Source organism: Trichogramma pretiosum, unplaced genomic scaffold (genome assembly GCF_000599845.2).
Source record: "Trichogramma pretiosum strain Unisexual culture from Peru unplaced genomic scaffold, Tpre_2.0 scaffold10, whole genome shotgun sequence".
In the NCBI taxonomy this organism is placed as follows: domain Eukaryota; kingdom Metazoa; phylum Arthropoda; class Insecta; order Hymenoptera; family Trichogrammatidae; genus Trichogramma; species Trichogramma pretiosum.
In genome coordinates, this window is record NW_019641652.1 from 2902820 (window position 1) to 2922442 (window position 19623).

General features: G+C 30.4%; 5 protein-coding genes across 7 annotated transcripts; 2 read left to right on the forward strand and 3 right to left on the reverse strand.

Moving 5' to 3' along the window:
• Positions 1-1739: 1739 nt before the first annotated feature.
• LOC106658752 (spermatogenesis-associated protein 20) lies at positions 1740-5514 on the reverse strand. 2 transcript variants are annotated; one of them, XM_014380855.2, is made up of 12 exons: positions 5472-5514; positions 5254-5405; positions 4742-5114; positions 4524-4667; positions 4341-4430; positions 4031-4270; positions 3768-3947; positions 3491-3700; positions 3242-3434; positions 2807-3184; positions 2542-2741; positions 1740-2463 (listed from the first exon to the last, which is right to left on the reverse strand). In XM_014380855.2, the coding sequence occupies exons 2-12, from the start codon at positions 5355-5357 to the stop codon at positions 2188-2190; spliced, it is 2388 nt and encodes a 795-aa protein (XP_014236341.1). In that variant the 5' UTR covers positions 5358-5405; positions 5472-5514; the 3' UTR covers positions 1740-2187. The 2 variants fall into 2 exon arrangements, with proteins under 2 accessions (XP_014236341.1, XP_014236342.1); XM_014380856.2 differs by having other exon boundaries at positions 4742-5078; positions 5254-5489.
• A 195-nt stretch (positions 5515-5709) lies between these two features.
• On the forward strand, positions 5710-7361 carry LOC106658785 (delta(3,5)-Delta(2,4)-dienoyl-CoA isomerase, mitochondrial). Its single transcript, XM_014380903.2, has 7 exons — positions 5710-5834; positions 5940-6096; positions 6162-6250; positions 6340-6467; positions 6525-6805; positions 6882-7008; positions 7102-7361. Exons 1-7 carry the CDS (start codon positions 5792-5794, stop codon positions 7198-7200), a joined length of 924 nt encoding a protein of 307 aa, XP_014236389.1. The 5' UTR covers positions 5710-5791; the 3' UTR covers positions 7201-7361.
• On the reverse strand, positions 7203-8224 carry LOC106658508 (EF-hand calcium-binding domain-containing protein 2-like). Its single transcript, XM_014380508.2, has 5 exons — positions 8059-8224; positions 7859-7979; positions 7569-7779; positions 7394-7491; positions 7203-7277 (listed from the first exon to the last, which is right to left on the reverse strand). Exons 1-4 carry the CDS (start codon positions 8222-8224, stop codon positions 7411-7413), a joined length of 579 nt encoding a protein of 192 aa, XP_014235994.1. The 3' UTR covers positions 7203-7277; positions 7394-7410.
• A 438-nt stretch (positions 8225-8662) lies between these two features.
• Positions 8663-14896, reverse strand: LOC106658635 (cleavage and polyadenylation specificity factor subunit 1). Of its 2 annotated transcripts, none has more exons than XM_014380657.1 (21): positions 14275-14896; positions 13982-14196; positions 13602-13903; positions 13277-13527; positions 12968-13149; positions 12611-12892; positions 12348-12521; positions 12139-12276; positions 11909-12061; positions 11679-11840; positions 11375-11604; positions 11089-11296; positions 10850-11016; positions 10536-10779; positions 10280-10465; positions 9964-10212; positions 9740-9892; positions 9490-9666; positions 9143-9416; positions 8924-9053; positions 8663-8852 (listed from the first exon to the last, which is right to left on the reverse strand). In XM_014380657.1, exons 1-21 carry the CDS (start codon positions 14444-14446, stop codon positions 8663-8665), a joined length of 4239 nt encoding a protein of 1412 aa, XP_014236143.1. In that variant the 5' UTR covers positions 14447-14896. The 2 variants fall into 2 exon arrangements, with proteins under 2 accessions (XP_014236143.1, XP_014236142.1); XM_014380656.1 differs by having other exon boundaries at positions 10536-10782.
• Positions 14897-15042: 146 nt separating this feature from the next.
• On the forward strand, positions 15043-19307 carry LOC106658721 (WD repeat and HMG-box DNA-binding protein 1). The gene is made up of 13 exons (XM_014380804.2): positions 15043-15389; positions 15458-15572; positions 15670-15821; positions 15893-16001; positions 16077-16319; positions 16402-16617; positions 16693-17013; positions 17077-17305; positions 17385-17609; positions 17684-17907; positions 17986-18228; positions 18296-18650; positions 18725-19307. Exons 1-13 carry the CDS (start codon positions 15313-15315, stop codon positions 19093-19095), a joined length of 2880 nt encoding a protein of 959 aa, XP_014236290.1. The 5' UTR covers positions 15043-15312; the 3' UTR covers positions 19096-19307.
• Positions 19308-19623: the final 316 nt, after the last annotated feature.

Consider the following 19623-nt stretch of genomic DNA (forward strand, 5'->3'; position numbering starts at 1 on the left):
AGATCCAAAATTACAGTAAAACTCCATAAAAAATATGTAGCAAAACGCAAGTTTTGTTGAAATAATGTGCCCAAGCAATTTTTGTTAGCTCTGACAATTTAATTTTAATATTTTAATTTTACAGTTATATATTTATAGCAGTTATATATTTGTAGCATGCCGAAATGCATTCCGTCTCAGAAATAAAAAAAATTATAATCGAATTTCAAGAAAAGCAGTAAATAAAATCGAATGAACTTGAAAACCGGTTAACAACCGTTTGACCTTACCACTGTACGTACGACATGTACGTGTAAACGCACGCGAGTGTTTGTGAGCTTAAACACGATACCACAGAACGAATGTGCAAAGCCTACGAAGAAATGTACCCACTTGTGCATATGGACCAACCTTGAGTTTGCGCGAGTTTATTGTTTTAAACTCTGGGAAATGGGTTCTCGGAGCTTGCGAATGTATACATATGCCTAGCGCTGTTGCTCTTCGGCTCCTCGTTTCTCTCCGTCGGTGCGTTAATTTACTTTTTGACCTCAACGGGGGTAGGTAAATTTAAACCACCGATAAGTTTGTATGAACGAGATAGTTCCAAATTGTTTATTCGATCCACCAATGCTGCACAGTGTCAATGCCGTGTAAAGAATTATTATTATAATTGTTATTAAATAATATTAATAATTAATATAACATTGAAACTCAGTTCGATGCACATAAGCCTTCAAATTTACAAGGCTCATCATTATTATTAATAAGAAAAATCAATAATTCGCGTGTTATTTATTAAAAGAGGAAAATAACTATTTTTCTTCTATGCTGCAATGTATTTTCACGCTGAAAGTTTTTTCAAAAATTTTGACGTAGTCGTTGATCGATTCAATTATGCGTTTTTTTTTATAAAAAAAGGTGTATCTTTTATTTATTTTTTTTTCAAAATCAAATTACTATAATCGCTCATTAAAGCAAAAATAGAAAATAGAAACGCATCTTGTCAATGAATAACAAAAGCTCCATAAATTTCCAAGACTCTTTCCGCATGCCTGAAATTCCATGAAAAACAGAACGATTCGAATGCCTATCTGCATCGACTAGGTAGTATATATATGCACGCGAGAGTACTTATAACTATTTTCGCCGACGACGACACAGCGCGTATATAATTAAGCGTGTAACGCACACTCGCACACAATTTGCTATGCGCCAGTGCAGCACATGCGCGAAAGCTCAATATTATCCCATTTCTGCACTGCCTTTATATCTATACGTATTATGATAGCTTTTGTCTATGTTTATTTTACTTTCAAGGATCGATTCGTCGGGAAACATCATAACTATTGCCTGAGCTTATCAGTACGATTGTTTTTCAACTTTCGTCATTTCTAACTTTCAAATAAATCATCATTTATGTTTTTATTAATTATTTATTTAATTTTAAATTATTTCTGTCCAATTGAAAAATTAGGTTGCATTTTTGGACAAGCATTAAAATTCAGTTGTAGGTGAACAGGTTTTTTAAAAAAATTAATAAATTATTCAAATTTACCAACGTACAATCAATTTTTTTTATATTTATTTTTAAAAAAATATAAATATACATTTGAAATATTACAACAACAACAATAATGAAAAAAGAACTAAATAGCTGAATTAAAAAAAACATTTCCCAATAAAACTTAATTATTTTTAAGATTCATTCTTTTATTCTATCAATGTATAGATTTTCTATAATTCATATATTTTTATTGCTATCTTGTAAAAGACGATGTATATCCCTACATAATGTCCCATAGTTTAATAATAAGTATTAAAGTAATCTGATTTTTATCAAAACTACTTTTTTATACTGTCGAATATAATTATTCAACGTTATATTATCGTTATCCATTGCACGCGTCATAAGTAAGCATCCATGATAATGTTTTTTTATTGCATTACACAAAAAAATTGTAATTATTTTACAAACATAATTTTAATATAAACGCGCTAAAATTTATAACTTCCTATGATTTTCACGTTATTTCAAACCGGGTGAATCCGAAAAATTCAACTTAATTAGAAAATTAAAAAAATTTTTCTGTTTATTGAGTATTTATATAATTCATTGCTTTTTACTATTTCGACCGAAAAAATCACAACCATCTTTTCAATGTCCTGCAAAAATATTAACACAAATTTTAAAATTTAAAAATTTTTAAATTATGCACCGGACTCTTCTTTTCTTTTATCGAACTGCGTTAATAAATCGGCTGCATTAGAGATAGGTAACGAACACATTCGATGCTGACAAATGTACACCGTTGCACGACCGTTGACAGATTTCATCTTGCTTATAACTTCATTTTTTTTGTGTAAAATATTATCCACGTCGTCCCCTTCGACTAACATAATAATTTTTCCTGGTAGAAGTTGACTTCTCACTATTTTTATCATTTCTTTAGTATCACTAGAATTTTTATTTCCAGCAATATAAATCTAAAATCAAAACAACAATCGCATGAATTATCAGATTTTAAAAATTATGATGAAAAATGAGAAATGTTCATAGCTCACCTGAGTTGGTGAATCATTGTAGTTAATTAAAGCACAAACTAATTCTGGGTTGACCACTGGCATCGCTGTGAGAATATCGTGCTTCGAACGTAAAATTTCTTTAGCTTTATGCATGTAATCTGAACAAGATAAATATGACGATAGACGAATTAAATTTCCACAGGCGACAGAATTTCCCGATGGCTCAGCACCATCTTGTTCTAAAATACAAGTTGTATCAATAAAGTTTTAAATTTAATGAATTACTTAATAGAATTCTACAAACCATCTGTATGTCTCACAATAACAGTTTCATCTGAAGCAGTAGTCGAGTAGTAAAGACCCTTTTCTTCACTCCAAAATAAACTATCTTGAATATCCTGTAACTGTTCAGCAAATTGAAGCCATTCAGTATTGAAAGTAGATTCGTAGAGATCCAATAAACCTCGTATCACAAAAGCATAATCCACTTGAAAGCCTTCAATTGGATTGCTTGGCTGGGTTATTTTGTTTGATGAATCTCTGTAGCAACTTCGCAATAATTTCTTAGCGTTTTTATCAAATAAGTAATTTTTGATAAAATTAGCTGCTGCTTCAGCGTGAGCTGCATATTCAGGTTTATCTAGAGCTGCAGCTGCTCGAGATAATCCACTTATTGCAAGCCCTGAAATATTACATGAGTTCATATACGTTTTTTCAGTCTTTTAGATCAATAAGTTACCATTCCAAGCAGTAATAATTTTATCATCCAAATGCGGTCTCGGTCTCTTACTGCGTTCAACAAATAGTATTTTTAAAGCCTCTTGAAGATGTGTTTTCACTTCATCTGTAGTCAGATTAAAATTTTCAGCGGTTTCTTCAAAACTTCCGTAATTTATCAAAACATTTTGAGACAATAACTCTCCATGAGGGTCCTGTTCACAAACATATAATTAATGACATGACAAAATTGTTGAATTTTTTTTCTTACTTGTCGAGGTGAAACATTTCCGTCTGGTTTCACATCGAAGTGATAGCAAAAAATGTCGCTCAATTTTAAATTGTCATGATTTTGTATGGTTGCATTTAGGAGTGATGTAATTTCATCATGTTTCCATACATAAAAAGCTCCCTCTTTTTTTTCAGTGTCATTGTGAGACGGCTTAGAATCGGCATCTTCTGCACTATAAAAACCTCCCTCCTAAAATAAGTTCAAACCACATTATACATTGATTATTACAATAAAATATATTTGTACGAGGTTTTACCTTATGCTGCATATCACGAGTTAAATAAGTAACGATATCATCAGCAATTTCGGCATAAAATAAATCTTTTGTTGACAAATAAGCATCTACATATGAAACAAGAAGCTGGCTTTGATCATACAACATTTTTTCAAAATGTGGTACATGCCACTTGGCATCAACAGAATATCTAGCAAAACCCTATATAAAAGAAAACAGATTAGGGTTAATAATTGTTTTCCATATTTTGCACTTCAAACTTTTTAGTCAATGTATTGTACTACCTGTCCAACATGATCATGAATACCTCCTTTAGCCATTTTTGTTAAAGTATGTAAACACATTTCTAGACATTTTTTTCCAGTTTCACTTTTTGGATCTTTTGCATAAATTAAGAATAAAATATTAAAATTTACTGGTTGAGGAAACTTAGGAGCATCTGAGAATCCCCCAAATTTTGGTTCATATGATCTTATTAATTGTTTTACACAGGTTTCAGCACTTTTTGAAGATGGGACATCATCCTGCAAAAATATATCTCAGTATTATTTCAGGAAAAATACATTGATAGTAAAATATATGTCAATTTGTTACAGCATCTTCACGTGTTGGTTCACTTGCTTCTTTGAGTGCTTTTAAATAAGCCGCTCCAGAAGTGACAAGATGGTCTTTTCGTTCATGCCACTGTCAAGAGATTCCATAAATCAACAATTAATTTTTAATTTAATAAAATTACACCTTGAATTTTAACAATTTATAATTTTCATATTTAATGACCTGATTGGCTAATGCTTCCAAGACCCTTTTGAAACCTGGTTGACCATATTTGTCAGTTGGTGGAAAATAAGTTCCTCCATAGATTGGTGCAAGATTTGGAGATAGAAAAACACTCATGGGCCAGCCCCCATGCCCTGTTAATGACTGAAATAGTTTTGAGTTGGTAACCACAGAGCTTGCATATCATGTTTTATTATATGATAATTTGTATTGCTTACCTGAATAAAAGTCATATAGACTTTATCAATGTCCGGTCGCTCTTCTCTATCAACTTTTATATTAATGAAATGCTTGTTCATTATAGCTGCAATTTCAGGCTTCTCAAAAGATTCTTTTTCCATTACATGACACCAATGACAAGTAGAATAACCAACCGACAAGAATATCAATTTATCTTCTCTTTTTGCTTTTTCTATTGCCTCATTACCCCATGGGTACCATTCAACTGGGTTTGTTGCATGTTGAAGAAGATATGGCGATTTTTCAAAAGCTAATTTATTTTGGTATTTTTGTGGTGTATTTTCTGCATCACTAGATGTTGAAGCCATGTTATGACTAAAAATTTGTAGAGCCAAATGAGCTTTTTTCGACCTTATAAAAAGTTATTATAATTTTAAAACATTGTTATTTTTCAAAAAATTGAAAAAAATAAAATTATTCAAATTTAGAAATGTGTCACAATAAATTATCAAGTAAAATTGTATAAATGTATCATAATTATTAAACATACCTTGCTTCAATGAATCTAATACCAGTTTTTTTTTCAGAATAATTTGTGTGTTTTGACAGATTAGAAACCAATCGAATAACTTGCGGACATCGTCTCCAAATCATAACATGTGTTTTAAACTCAACTGTTGAGATTTTTATTTTTATTTTGATCTAAATAATAGCTGACATTATTAGCTCATATGATGTTATCGTGAATATCAGAGCATGTATAAATACCTGGCAAATTTAGCAGGCCAAATACTTGATGCACTTGTGTCTGCGAGTTCAGTGCATTAAAAACAATCCGTACTGCCAACTTAGGCATCCTATGATTCAAGCCGCTATAGTGTATAGGTCAGTAAATACTAATTGGTATAAAGGTACGTCTTCAATCTTGCATAGTACTTGATATTTTAGTTGGTAGCGCGAATTTTTTCGCACTATGCTCGCTCATTCTCCGATTGGACAATATAGACAAATACTGTTCGACTGACATACCTCTTTTTCGATTAAGAAAAAACATCTTGAAGCATTTGTTTAATACTTTGTTATTTATCATGCATAGTGTATTATCAAAGATTCGACTTGCGAATGTAAAAGGTAAGATTCTTATAACTTGGCATAAAATTAAATCTTATCGTTTAATCATGACTAAGCAAATTTAAATGTACTTCTTAATTACATATAACATTTTTTTTCATACAGGCTTAAATAATTTTTCATCTAAGTTTAATAAAAAATTGCCAGAAATGCCTTTAAAAAATTATAATTCACTCGCTGTGACTGAACCATCATCTTCTGTCTTTCATGTTCAATTGAATAGACCAGAAAAATTAAATGCTCTGTCCAATTCCATGTGGTTGTATGTAAAGACTTTTCTAATAATTTTATCAATGGTATAAATAACTAAATAAATGATTTTTATAGAGAAATTGGTGAATGCTTTAATGAATTATCAAACAATCCAGATTGCAGAGTGGTAGTTCTTTCAGGGGCTGGAAAGATATTTTGTGCAGGTACTCCATCTTTTGAAGAACTTCATTAATATCTTATTTTTAATATCTTTGATTGTTTCCTTTTTTTTTATATGAAATAAAATTAACAGGTATAGATTTGATGGATGCTATGGGATTATTTCAAAAATTAGCTGATGTTGAAGATGTAGCAAGAAAGTGTAAAATTTTAGAGAAAACAATCAAACAATATCAAGATTCCTTCACAGCTATTGACAATGTAAGCTATTAGTTTTTTTTAACATGATTAAAATAATTTAATATTTGACTCTTTCAGTGTTCAAAACCAGTTATTGCAGCAGTACATGGAGCATGTATTGGAGGTGGCATTAATATGATATGTTCTGCTGATATTAGATTTTGTTCTTCTGATGCATGGTTTCAAATTAAAGAAGTCGAGTTAGGAATGACTGCTGATGTAGGAGCTCTTCAGAGGCTTCCAAAAATCATTGGTTCTGAAAGCCTGGTCAAAGAATTAACATACACTGCAAGAAAAATGTTAGCAACTGAGGCACTACAATATGGTTTTGTTAGTCAAGTTATGAATGACCATAAAAGGTATGGGAACTATCAAAGTATAATTTAAACGTTTTTTAAAAGATATGACTGACATTCATTTTATTTCACTAAATAGCTTAATGGATAAGGCCATGAGTGTAGCAAAACAGATTGCATCCAAAAGTCCAGTTGCAGTTCAGGGTTCAAAACTCAATTTGAACTATGCAAGAGATCACTCTGTTGAAGACAGTTTGAATCATATTGTAAGTATTATTTTAATGCAGATATGATTTATTCAACCTGAAAAAAAAAGTTTTCTTAGAATGAATTCTAATGTATTCAAATTTATTTTTTAGTTAATGAGAAATCAAGTGATGTTACAAAGTGAAGATTTTGTAAACGCTGCCACAGCATTAGCTACTAAGGGAGATCCACCCATTTTTTCAAAATTGTAATGTAACTGAATGTAGTTACATAAATTGTTGAAAAATTATCATAGCAAACTTTTATCTGTGAGATATTTCAAATAATTCTAGAAGTGAAACACAAGTATATTTTGTTACATAATAGTTTTTATATTTTTATTGTGGTTTTTATTAAAAAAATGGTATATATATTTATATTTTATTCAAAAACAATTAATCTCACTTTTCCCTATTTAAATTTTATTTTCCTGGTGGACGACCTCGAATCATTGGAATATTATGCTCCAATAAGTAGATATTTTTTTCTTTTGGTATATTTGGCTGATCATTTACATTAAACAACGTGAATTAGGAAAAATAATATAAATTTCTAATTACAACAAAAAAAAAATACTTACGATCAATAAACTAATATAATCTTCATAATAGATTTTATTTGTTTGGGGGTCACAAGCAACTGACATCATTTCGCTCACTTCTTGAGCTGTAAAAGGCTCTCCCATTTCAGTTATTGTTTTTTCCAAGTCTGCTTTAAAAATATATCCTCTACTATCAGGATCTAGTACTTGAAAAGCTTTTAATAAATCTTCAGGATCTGCAGGTCGATATCTACCAATTTTTTAAAATGATTAACATTTACAATATTAAATTATTTAAAATTCATTTACTTATATTGAAAAGAGTTTACTTTTGTTCAGTTATGGCTCTTGTCATATAATCGACAAAACGCTCTTGAGGAACACAATTGTTTTCAACGTCTTCAACTTCAACCTGTATTTCTTGTAATTCAGCTTCTGTTATTACACATCCTGTGATTAATATTACTCTTTAAAGCATCGATATATCGATTAAACTATAACACTATCTATAGTTGTGCTAGGTACTAACCTACCGATCTGATAATAGTTCCAAGTTCTCGGACATCTACTTGCTGACTCCTTGCATTATCAAAAACTTCAAAAGCTTCGATTAATCTCTTTTGGAGTTGAGATGGTTCCACTGCAATGATAAAAGTTTTTAAAATATTTCTAAAATGAATATAATTTACACTCATGGATATACTTTTGCATAGAATTTACAGATTGGTTTCAATTATAAAAGATGGTTCAATATTACCATGGAAATGGACTGAATTTCAAAATGATTATACCCTACCTCACAACTATTTACTCACCTTCTGATAATATAGATGTCTTATTTTTTTGCATTTTATAATTTTTTTAATAAAATTAAAATAAGTAACTCCTGAATTTAATAGATCAATGTTATATTGGTTACAAAAAGTTCAAAACAAAAACACATTGATAAATTAACATAAACAGTAAAGTTCAAAGAGTACCTTCATAACTCTTGAAAGTAAAAAGATAAAAATGACATTTATTTAAAAATCACATGATTTATTCGCTATAATACTATATTATTATACACTTTTAATATATATATACAAATTATTTAATTGCAAACATATACATTGTTCATGCAAAAATTTTTTTTAAAAATGCAATGTTTGTTTATAAATTTCATGAATTTCATCTATAATTTCTTTTACTCGTGCAACACCAATTTTTTTGGCAATTTCAGTCCTTTCATTAATAGGCAGACAAAGGAATTTTTTCACAAGATCTCCATCTATGATGTTCCTTGCTGGATTTCCTTGAGATCTTAGATAACTTTTGTATGTCCTTGATAATAAAACATAATATTAATTTAGATTCCATATTATTTTGAATAATTTTGCGTTTTGAATTCTCACCTGAATGCCTTAGGATTTAAACCAGCTATATGATAAAGGTGGCTAATCAAAGCGTTTTGTAAGAGAAGAAATCGCCTATATGTTTTTTCAGGTATCGGAAGAATGTATCCAAGACTTCCATCCAAAGTTGCTGAAGATCAAAAATAATTTGTTACGCTTTGTGTTTTTGAGTTTATATACAAAATTACAAACCTAAAATCGGTTAAGAACTTCACTTACCGTACATAGTTACATGACGAGATTCGCTACCAGAAAATTTTACAAGAGAATAAGCTGGATCAGAGGTTCTACATTTTATTCTAAAAAATGTATTAATTTTTTGACCTAAATGAATATCAGCTTTTCTTATTAATTTTTGACCACCAAGACTCTGAGATGACTCAGGTTGATATGAGAATATAGAAATATTACTTTCTGCATCTGCTACTATAAATCCCAACTCATTGCTTTGTATAAAATATTCAATCGAATATATTTCAGTAGTTCTAAAATCCTGCAAAAAAAATTGAAAAATAATAAAACACTTTGAATATTATGTTTTTGTAATCCTTTAGTACTTTACTTACACGACTGACAAGAGAAAGCGTTTTATATTCTTGTTGAAATCTTAATAAACTCACAGATTTGTAAACATCAGCAACAAGAATCAGACTCTTGATACTTATCATTTGACATACATAAATTTGAGTATCTATAAAAGCCACACCTACTAAATCATTATCTTTTAATTGCCAAATATAAATCTGAAAAAAGAGATTTTTTATGAGTTTGAAAATTATCTTAATTTAGTTTTGGTATTACAAATTTACTCTTTACTTTTTGACCAATGGCAGAAACTAGGAATCCACAAACTTGCGTTATAGCTGTAACAGGTCCCTTTTGTTCTTTAGCATAAATTTGTTTAAATCTATTTTTTGTAAGTGGTTGACCAGGTTCTGGTACAACTTCAATGATGTCAAAAATAAAAATCTAAGAAAAAGAATTAAAAAATTCTTAGTATTACAAATTTTTTTGTTATAGAGATGATGAAATTTACGTACCCGTCCTCTACTTGTGATATCTTCACCATAATTGTAGTTAGTGCCTACAACTATGTATCCTTTTAAACCTGATCTTGTACCTTCGTATGCCAACGAAACGTTTTTCAAGCAGGTTACATGTTCCCATGGGTCTAAATCAATTTTTGTATTTGGAATAGCATCCCAGGAGACGGGGGAAAATAAAACTATACTAAATTGTTCTTGTACTGGATAAACAAACCTTTCATCTCTTTCTTCTTCAGTGAATTCCTTTAAAATACAAAGTGAATTAATAAAGGAGGATCCCTTTTTTGTAAATATTTAAATATTTGCTCACCTTATCTTCACCATTGAATTTATAGTAGCTATTTAGAGGTTCAGCCACGCTCGTAACAACACAATAAGTTTTGCTTTCAAGATGGTATGTTACAAAATGAGGAGTACATCGCAGTGGAACTTTCCTGACAGGCCATGGAGCGTCATATGATAAATGAGTTGGCAATACACAGAACCTTAGTTCTGACTATTAAGATAATAATTTATTAGAAAAATTTCAAAAAAAAGTTTAAAATTGGTTTTTAAAAAATATTTACTTTTTTGTTAAAATATAAGAAACCTTGAGGACAATTTACGTTGTTGAAAGGAGCAAAAGACTTTACAGGTCCATCTATATTCATTGGATGAGCTCTAAGTTCTCCTCTTCCGGTTAAGAATAACCAGTGAGGATAATCACCACCAATAAATATTCCATTGTATCCGGCTATATTACTGAAATACCTTATCATACATAATTTTGTCTCATTCATCTGTGACATGTGTTCGGATTGTGGTCTAAATCTGCTAAATAAACCCAATTAAAATTAACATCATCTAAATCAGATTCATAATATGATAATCAATATCTTACTTTGAAAATCCAACTAAAAAGTGACAATCCATTTTCTTAAACCTCAACTTCAGGTATCCTTTTGAATATCGATATACTTGATAAATTTGTACTTCAGTATTGTTGCGAATGATCAACATTGGTCTGCTTCCATGATGGCCCAAAGCTACCATCGCCATTTCTTGAACCTTATAGGTCAAAATAATTTTTTTAAATAATTAGAAATATAGTTTACAGATCAAAAAATTTTCTTAAATTACCTGCATTTCAAGACTGACTGGTTCATTTGGTTGAGAATTAAGAGTTGTAAATTCCATACTATCATGTAGAATAGATTGACCAAATCCAAAATTTTTTATTAAATATGATAATCGCAATTCCGGTAACGAATAAACTTCTAAGATGCCATTATCTCTGTATAAAAATAACCAAAATGTACGTTTCACTTCTTGCAAATGTTGCTGCCACCTGTTAAGTAATAACAAACGGTCATTTAATGCGCATTTATGTGAACTCCTTAACAATCAATGAAAAAACAATCTGTACCATGGGGCTTTTTTCGTGGGTTCTTGAGGTTTTGCCGCCGGTAATGCGGGCATTTGAAAAACAGTTGTATCACCGTATAATAAATCTTCTTCATTGTCAACATTGTCAAAAACTTGCGGTTCATCAAGTTTTTCATTCTCTTGGACCTCTTCATCTATTTCTTCAGGTAAATTTGTTGTGAAAAGACCACTTGCGTCCCTGTAGACACACAGAGTCTCTATTTGCGGGCGCTAAAAATTTTATTAATTAATTATTTTTACTATTGCATACAAGGTTATTGGTTTATGATAAAAATGAAACTTACAAACATTAAATTTACAGTTTGAGCGTGTAATTTTCCCAACCCTTTGATTTCTTTAAAAGTTATTAGTACAACTTGCCCATCTTCAGATAATAGAACAATGTAAGGATCGGAACAACTAGCGTGTACAATAGGACATCCCAAATCCATTGGTAAAAGTTGAATCTAAAAATTAAAAATGTTTAGTTTTATAAACCAATTTTATTCTGGCTCAAAAATTAAATAAAACTCACTAGTTCCAATCCTTGTAAAAGACGCACACCTGCTGTGGTAACTTGAACTATGTATTTATTACTACCAACATTTCCAGCAAATATAGTAGTACCTTGAATGCTGAATCCACTTTGTACTGTAACTTCATTAATTTCTTGTCCTGTTTGTAGAATCTAGAAAAATTATGTATGAGAATCAGAATTGGGAAATGAGAAGAGACGTGAAATAATTTTAATAAAATATTATGTACCATTGTGGAGTCTTCTTGTGTCAAAAGTAAAAACCCATGCGATCCTTCTGTTTCACTTTTTGATCTACCATCATTAACTGATGAGTCAACTACTGACCAAATATTTTCATACCCACACAAAACAAATGTAGTTATGATCTAAAAAATTACATCAAAATGAGTATTTTTTAAAATACATTGAATATCTAATGCATACAAAATGAACGTACTTGTGGTCGAACAGTTCTTTGAAGAACACATAATGCTCCATTTTTACCATGACCAGACGTGGTTACTAATTCAATATCTGGTTCTTGACTATTCGCAAACTCTTCAGATAGAAATGCTGGTTCTCCCATAGAAATATTACCGCATGGTCCAATATTTAGTAAACTGTCACAGACCTAAAATGAAAAAGAAAAAATGATAATATCATCTAGTTTAAATTAAAAATTTTTATTTTGTTATATAATATATAAATGAAAAAAATTACCTCAAAAGTATAAGATGTAATATGTATAGATGCTTGTGTTTCATTACCATAAACTTCCAATTCTTCTGGATCCTTAATTTCTAAGACATCAGATGCCATCCAATCTTCAAGAAAATCTTGTTTGATTTTTTTACAGGGGGTTTCTCCATTATTACTATTTAGAGATTTTTCAAGTATCGCGATTTCATTGATATTATCAGTTTCTTTTTCAGTAAATCTTAATAGTAAAGAATTTCCTAATCTTGAACCTAGGAATAAATAATTCTCTTCTATCTTGCATACCTAAAAACAATGAATTATATAAAATGTAAAACTTTGCATTAATCCAAAATAATATTTGAGTCATTATAAACTTACACATGATGTTAACACACTAGCAGCAGCTTTATCAAAATGGAAACCTCGAACAGATCTCATGCTATCGGCAAAAAGAGATAAAACATATAATTCTCCAGTTTTTAAGGATATCACTAAACGATCAGAAGAGACAAATGCAACCTGAGAACTTTCTAAGCTAATTCTTACACCTTCTTGTGGTTCTGGAAATTTGATAAATTAATATAACAAACTAATAAATCTAATTCATAATGAAAATATAGAGTGCTTATAAAAAAAAAATTATGACACAGGACCATTAAATGCAACGAAACTTTTTTTAACACTTACTTAGAGGAAAATTTGTACTATTATCAGCAAGACTGTTTAAAGATACACCATAAGGAGGAATACTTTGATTTAAGTATATAAGTGAATTGTTGGCCATTATAAGAGTACCTCCCAAAGGTTTTTTTATTGGTACAGCCTGATAGCAGTCGTATGGTAGATTTGAAACGGACCATATTATTGGATGTACTTTTTGTTGAATATTCAATGATATTGCCACCATTGCACAAGTGTCCTGCCTGACAGCTATTCGCCTAAATATTGAATCTAATTAATTTATATTACAATTTACTGTAAATAAAAATAAAAAATTCTCAAAGTTATTTACCCAGGAAAAGTTTTTACTGGCTCATATAAAATCAATAATGTTGGCTCATAATATCCATGAAGGAATTGCAAATCAATAATATTATCCATTTTTTCTTCTAATGTTTTTAGTACAATCATATAAGAAGCTAGGATTGGTGTTCTGTTTGATTTAGAAGTTTCAATTACATCTCCGTCGTCCAAAATAGGATCTTTGCGAAAGGGTAAAACCACTAGTTTTCGACCATAAATCAACATCACAGCACATCTTGCTTCAGGATCAACTCTAACTATAGGAACATGATGATGATTGGTCCAGCCATCCTGTTTTATCAAACCAATCAATTAAATCATGGCTATTAAATGAATTAATGCTATGTTAATATAAGTAGAATAACTTACCTTAATTTCTTCTTCTTCAAAATAATGCAATGATACTGTTCTAAGACTATGAACTTCTGGATCATATTCTACAACAGACAGTTTAGCTTCTCTGAAACTTAATAGTAGCGAATCTCTTGATGAGCCTATTAATTGAACTGCTTGCATCGACATAACATTTCCATGCAATGTGTATTGAGCTAGACATTCAAGCCTCATCTTTGGAGGACGAGATTCTATACAAGAATAGTTTTGATTATAAAGTAATTCAAAGATTAATAATAGAGAGAAAGAGAAAGAGATATTGAACAAACCGGAATATTTTTCTTTTTTCTGCAAGTCGGCAACATCAGGAATTAATCGAAAAACACGAAGAACATTAGCACCAGCCACAACAAGACTTTTTTCAACTCGATTGAAAAAATGGCAGGTAATTGCATGCTCTACCCCAGTAGCAGGGTGAATTGTTTCACTGTAGGCGAACATTTTTACTATGTCTGGTTTTGTTTACGACAACAAAACTGGAGTTGACGGGTGAAACTCTAACCTTCTTCTAATTTGGTTGTCTATAAACTACAAGCACATTTATAATGTGCGTACTTATAAAATTGGTCCACCAGAATAATTTTAATTGATTCCGTAAACTTATTAAATCTTTATCAATTTATCAATATCTAATATCTATTTGTGAAATGAAATTAATCAAGTAATACTCCATAACACTTCGGATTGAACAAAATTAATTATTTCACTGAATGACACAAAACAAGATTGGCTTTTAAAAATATGTATCATTACATACTTATATCGTGTATAATCATTAAAAAGTTATAATTTACTAATTTATGATGCACATGCATGAAAATTCACGTGCTTGGAACAATATAAAGCAGCAATAAAACTCCTAAATTTTAGACATAAAACTAGACCGGTGAAATCTTAATTCTTATGCTGCAGCTGGCTGGTTGGTTAAGTACTCGCGTTCACCGGCTGTTTATAGAGGTCACTTATTTCCATCATACTGCACACGAAGAAATAGCGGGAAATTTTATAACCAAACGCAGTCAATAAAAATTCTGCTAACAGGATTCAGATTATTTGGAGTCAGGCTGAAAAACAGAAATAAAAATTGAATACCCAAGAGAGCACTGTCAATTTTTCAAGTAGCTAGTGCTGCAAGTGTCTAAAAAATAAATACAGTTTGATAATTGTTCAATTTACTTGTTGTGAAACAACGATAGCACTTAGCTACAGTATAGACTTCGACTGTGCAGTCTTTTTTATAAACATTTTATGCCTAGAATACTTTGATTTTAAACTTAAAGTATATTTAAAATAAACAATAAATTAACATGCCGCTTGTTAAGAAACCAACTCGATACGCCCATCCAGAGGGTCATACAGATGTGTGTTATTTCGATGGTGAAAAGTAAAGTTTATTTTTCCATTACATGTATGATTAAAAAACTTTTCTTTGACTAAATAATTACTTTATAGGGGTGGACTCATTACCTGTGGTACAGACGGAGATGTTAGGGCTTGGGTAAATTTGATGGATGATGACCCATCCGCGACTTGTATTTCTGAGCAAGCCACTGCAGTGATTTCAAAAGTATGTAAAAATATTAATATTGACTTAAAATTTTTCTATTTTTTTTTAGTTTATTATAATAATAATATATAATATCAAATGTAATTTTTGCAAAAAGAATGAAAAACTGTACGTGGGTAATGATAATAATACCGTTCAAATTCTTAATCATCCGGATCTTGATAAAGTGGGAGTAGTAACAAGATTTTCAGCTACTGTTACGGCTTTAGCAACAAATAAGAAAAGTAATTTAATAGCATCAGGTGCAAGGTAGGTAAATAATAACAACTAATTTCTGATTACATATATCATATTTACTTTATTGACTTTATTGATTTTAGTGACATGAGGATTCATATTTCAAACATTGTAACTATGGAAAATATTGAACTAAATGGTCACGAAGCCCCTGTACTGGGATTATCCTTAGATCCCAAAGATGAATTTGTTGTGAGTATTATAAATTTTTAAATATATTTAAAATAAATACTATTCAGTAAAATGTATCATAATTTTTTTTCAAAGGCTTCATCAAGTGGTGATACTTCAATACGAGTTTGGAGTATTAAAGAAAAAAAAGTTGTTCAAACATGGAACAATGTTGTTCCAAAATGTAACTCATTTTATAATGCAAAAACTTATTCAGTACCATCATTTTGTCCTAAAAGTGGGGCATATCTTGCATATCCTCAAGGAAAAGAAGTTATTGTAACAGAAAGATCATCTTGGCAAGAAGTCTTCAGATTAAAATCAGATGAAATTAAAAATGTATTAAAAAATTTACAATATTGCAATGTGATGTGGCAAAAAAAAAAAAATTGAAAATCATTTTATACTTCAACTTTTACAGGACCTCAACATTTGCAAATTCTCTGAATGTGGAAAGTATTTAGCTGCAAGTTCTGTGTATGGGGAATTGATTGTTTGGGATATTTCAAGCAAAGATGCAGTAGGCTTTGTAGAATATCATCAGAATGCAAAAATTACAGCACTTGTTTGGAATCCTAGTGAATCTAATGAAATTGCTTTCTGTGATTCTCTTGGTCAACTTGGCTGTGTTGAAGTTGTAAGTCTTTTTTTTTTTATTATTATTATTAAATTCGCAGATATTAAATTAAAATAATTAAAAATCTTCTTTTAGATTATTTCAAATAAAACAAACTCTACCAATTATCATTCTGAAACAAAACAAAATAAAATTACAGAAGATGATAATGGTGACAGTAATGATGATAATTTGGATGATATTTATAATAATCATGACAAATATTCTGATGATGACGATGACGACATGTCTTCGATTAATAAAATAAAGGCATCTGTTCTGGACCATGACCAGAAGTCAGCATCTGATGTTGCATCTATAAAAAAAGATGATGAAAAACCTTTTGTGCCAGAATTTAATTTACAAGAACCGTTTCAACCTGGATCTTCTCCAAGCCATTTACTAAATCGTTACATGGTACAATATTTTTTTAGAAATTATACAAATTATAAATTTAAAAAAAAATTGATGTTTCTGTAGGCTTACAACGATGTGGGTATTGTAATGTGTTTTTCTCAAGAAGATCAAGAAACTTCTGAAATACAAGTTGATTTTCATGATGTTAATATTCATCATAATATGCATAAGATGAATTATTTCAATCATACGATGGCAGCATTATCTACAGCTGCTCTTGTACTTGCTGCACCAGCTTCAGAAATTGACACTCAGTTGACTCCTAGTAAACTTGTTGTTGTGCCTCTGCAAGGTACGAAGATTATAAATTTTATATTATATTCAATTTTTGATAAATGTACTTTAATGTTCCTATTTTTTATTCATTGAAGCATGGGGTCCAGGAAATAAAGAATGGATGATAGATTTACCAGAAGGGGAAGATGCTTTAGCGGTTGCAGCTGGATCAAATTTCGTTGCAGTTGCTACAACTTCTAGGATGTTACGACTTTTCATGCCATGTGGTACACAGAGGGAAATCATTGCATTACCAGGAGAAATTGTGGCTATGAATGGATTGGGACAAAATTTAGCTGTTGTTTACCATTCAAGTATAGGTAAACAATTTATTTCTTAACATTAAAACATTCAAAACACTTTGTAATTATAAAAATGTTTTATAAATCTTCAGGAATTAGTGCAAATGATCAGAATATGGGCTTGCTATGGATAAATGTGCTGGGTCCAAATTTGAAAAGTAAAACACTACCTATTCCACTTTCCACCGAAGCAACTTTAATGTGGGTAGGATTTTCCGACCTTTACTCTCCTGTGGTAATGGACTCAAAGGGTATCATTAATATTTACGATAAAAAAGCAATGTTATGGAGAGTAGCATGTGATACTAGCAGAATGGTAAAGTTTTTCTCTTTACTGAAATTCATACTTATATTATTATTTGATTTATTCCTATAATTTTAAATTTTATTGAAGAATAAAGGCAAATTTGACCACTACTTTATTATTGGAATCAATGAATCGGATCGAACCGCAAGATGTATCCTTTGTAAGGGAAGTCATTATCCACCAACATCGCCGCGACCGATTGTTAGCGAAATATCTTTGACAGTACCACTTTGTGATCCTGATACCGAGAGATCACAAAAAGAAGCCAAAGTGTGGCAGTTCGGAAGCAATCCAATGGATGAAGAAGATGATCTTCTAATGCTAATCGCTGTAAATTTTATTTTTATAAATCATAATGTTTCTTGACGTATCTTTATTTACGTAAATATTTTTGCAGCTTGCTATTAAATATAATGCCGATTTCCGTGCCGTAGAATTATGTCAATATATTGCGTCTGAGAGAGTTTTGAGATTGGCAATTAAATTTGCTGACAGAAGCCAAAAATTGTCTTTGGCAAATAAATTAAAAGATATTGCTGATAGCAAGGAGCCCGATGAAGTTATGAAAGGAGTAGATTCTCAAGAAGACATGTTTAATGATGAAATTAATATGGTAGAAGATCAAGAAGATCTGTTACTAACACCTGTTGTTAAAACACCTGAAATACAGATTAAACCTTTAACACCTAGTCAGCCATTTAGAAGAAGTAATCCTTTTTTGAGTAAAAAAAGTACAACACCGGTTTCAAAAGGTTTGTTAAATTTTAGGTCGAACAATTTTTTGGCCTTGGAGAAGTTTTATTAACAAATTAATTTTTTACCGCAGGCTTATCGGGACTAGATAAAGTTGAAGTGTCAACAAAGCCTGAATCTAATTCACCGGTACTTGCAGTACCTAATAATAGTAAGGTGAATAAATCAAATGGCAAACCTGAAGCAAAAGAATTATTTACAAAGTGGTATCCAAAAAATAAGAGTGCTATCGAGAAAGAGTTTAAGGGAGATAGCAAAGAGCGAATTAAATACGCTTACCAGAAATACCAGGCCGAATTGAATAACCAGATTGATGGTAATAGTAGTATGACAGAAGAGGATACGAGTAAAAAGAGAAAATTAGACGACGAAAACAGTAACAGTGACAATCAACCTAAGCGAACTGCAAGTGAAAAGCTATCTATGTTTGCGCGAAACTCGTAATGTAACTGTTTTGATACTTTCAATTTTAAGTACATTTAAGTATGACTTGTTGTTTTATCCGTAATCGTATTTTGCTTTGTTAAACGAGATGTATTGTCAAAAATGTACATATTTGATATGCATATATTTTTACAATATGTATAAAAACTTTATTAATGAGGAGGCATCGGTTCGCTTGAATTTTCTATTAAAAAGAAATTTATCTTACTTGAGATCTGTGTTTAGTATTTAATCACCTTTATTACTACCCAATTATTGAATTACTCGTTAATTGATTCGATTAAAGAATGATGACTTATTCGAGATGATTGTTTATAAATCAAACTTATGTGGCACAAAAAATTTTTAGTGTTATTTTTATTTTATAATAATAATCGTGAATTATATAAACATGAATATAAAAATCACTTATCGTTCTTTCAAGGAGTTAAAATTAAAAATAAACGAAAACGAATAATTTAATTTTACTCTTGTACTCGGTACAGCCGTCATTTGGATGAAAACGATCGAGCGCGTATAAGTACAAGC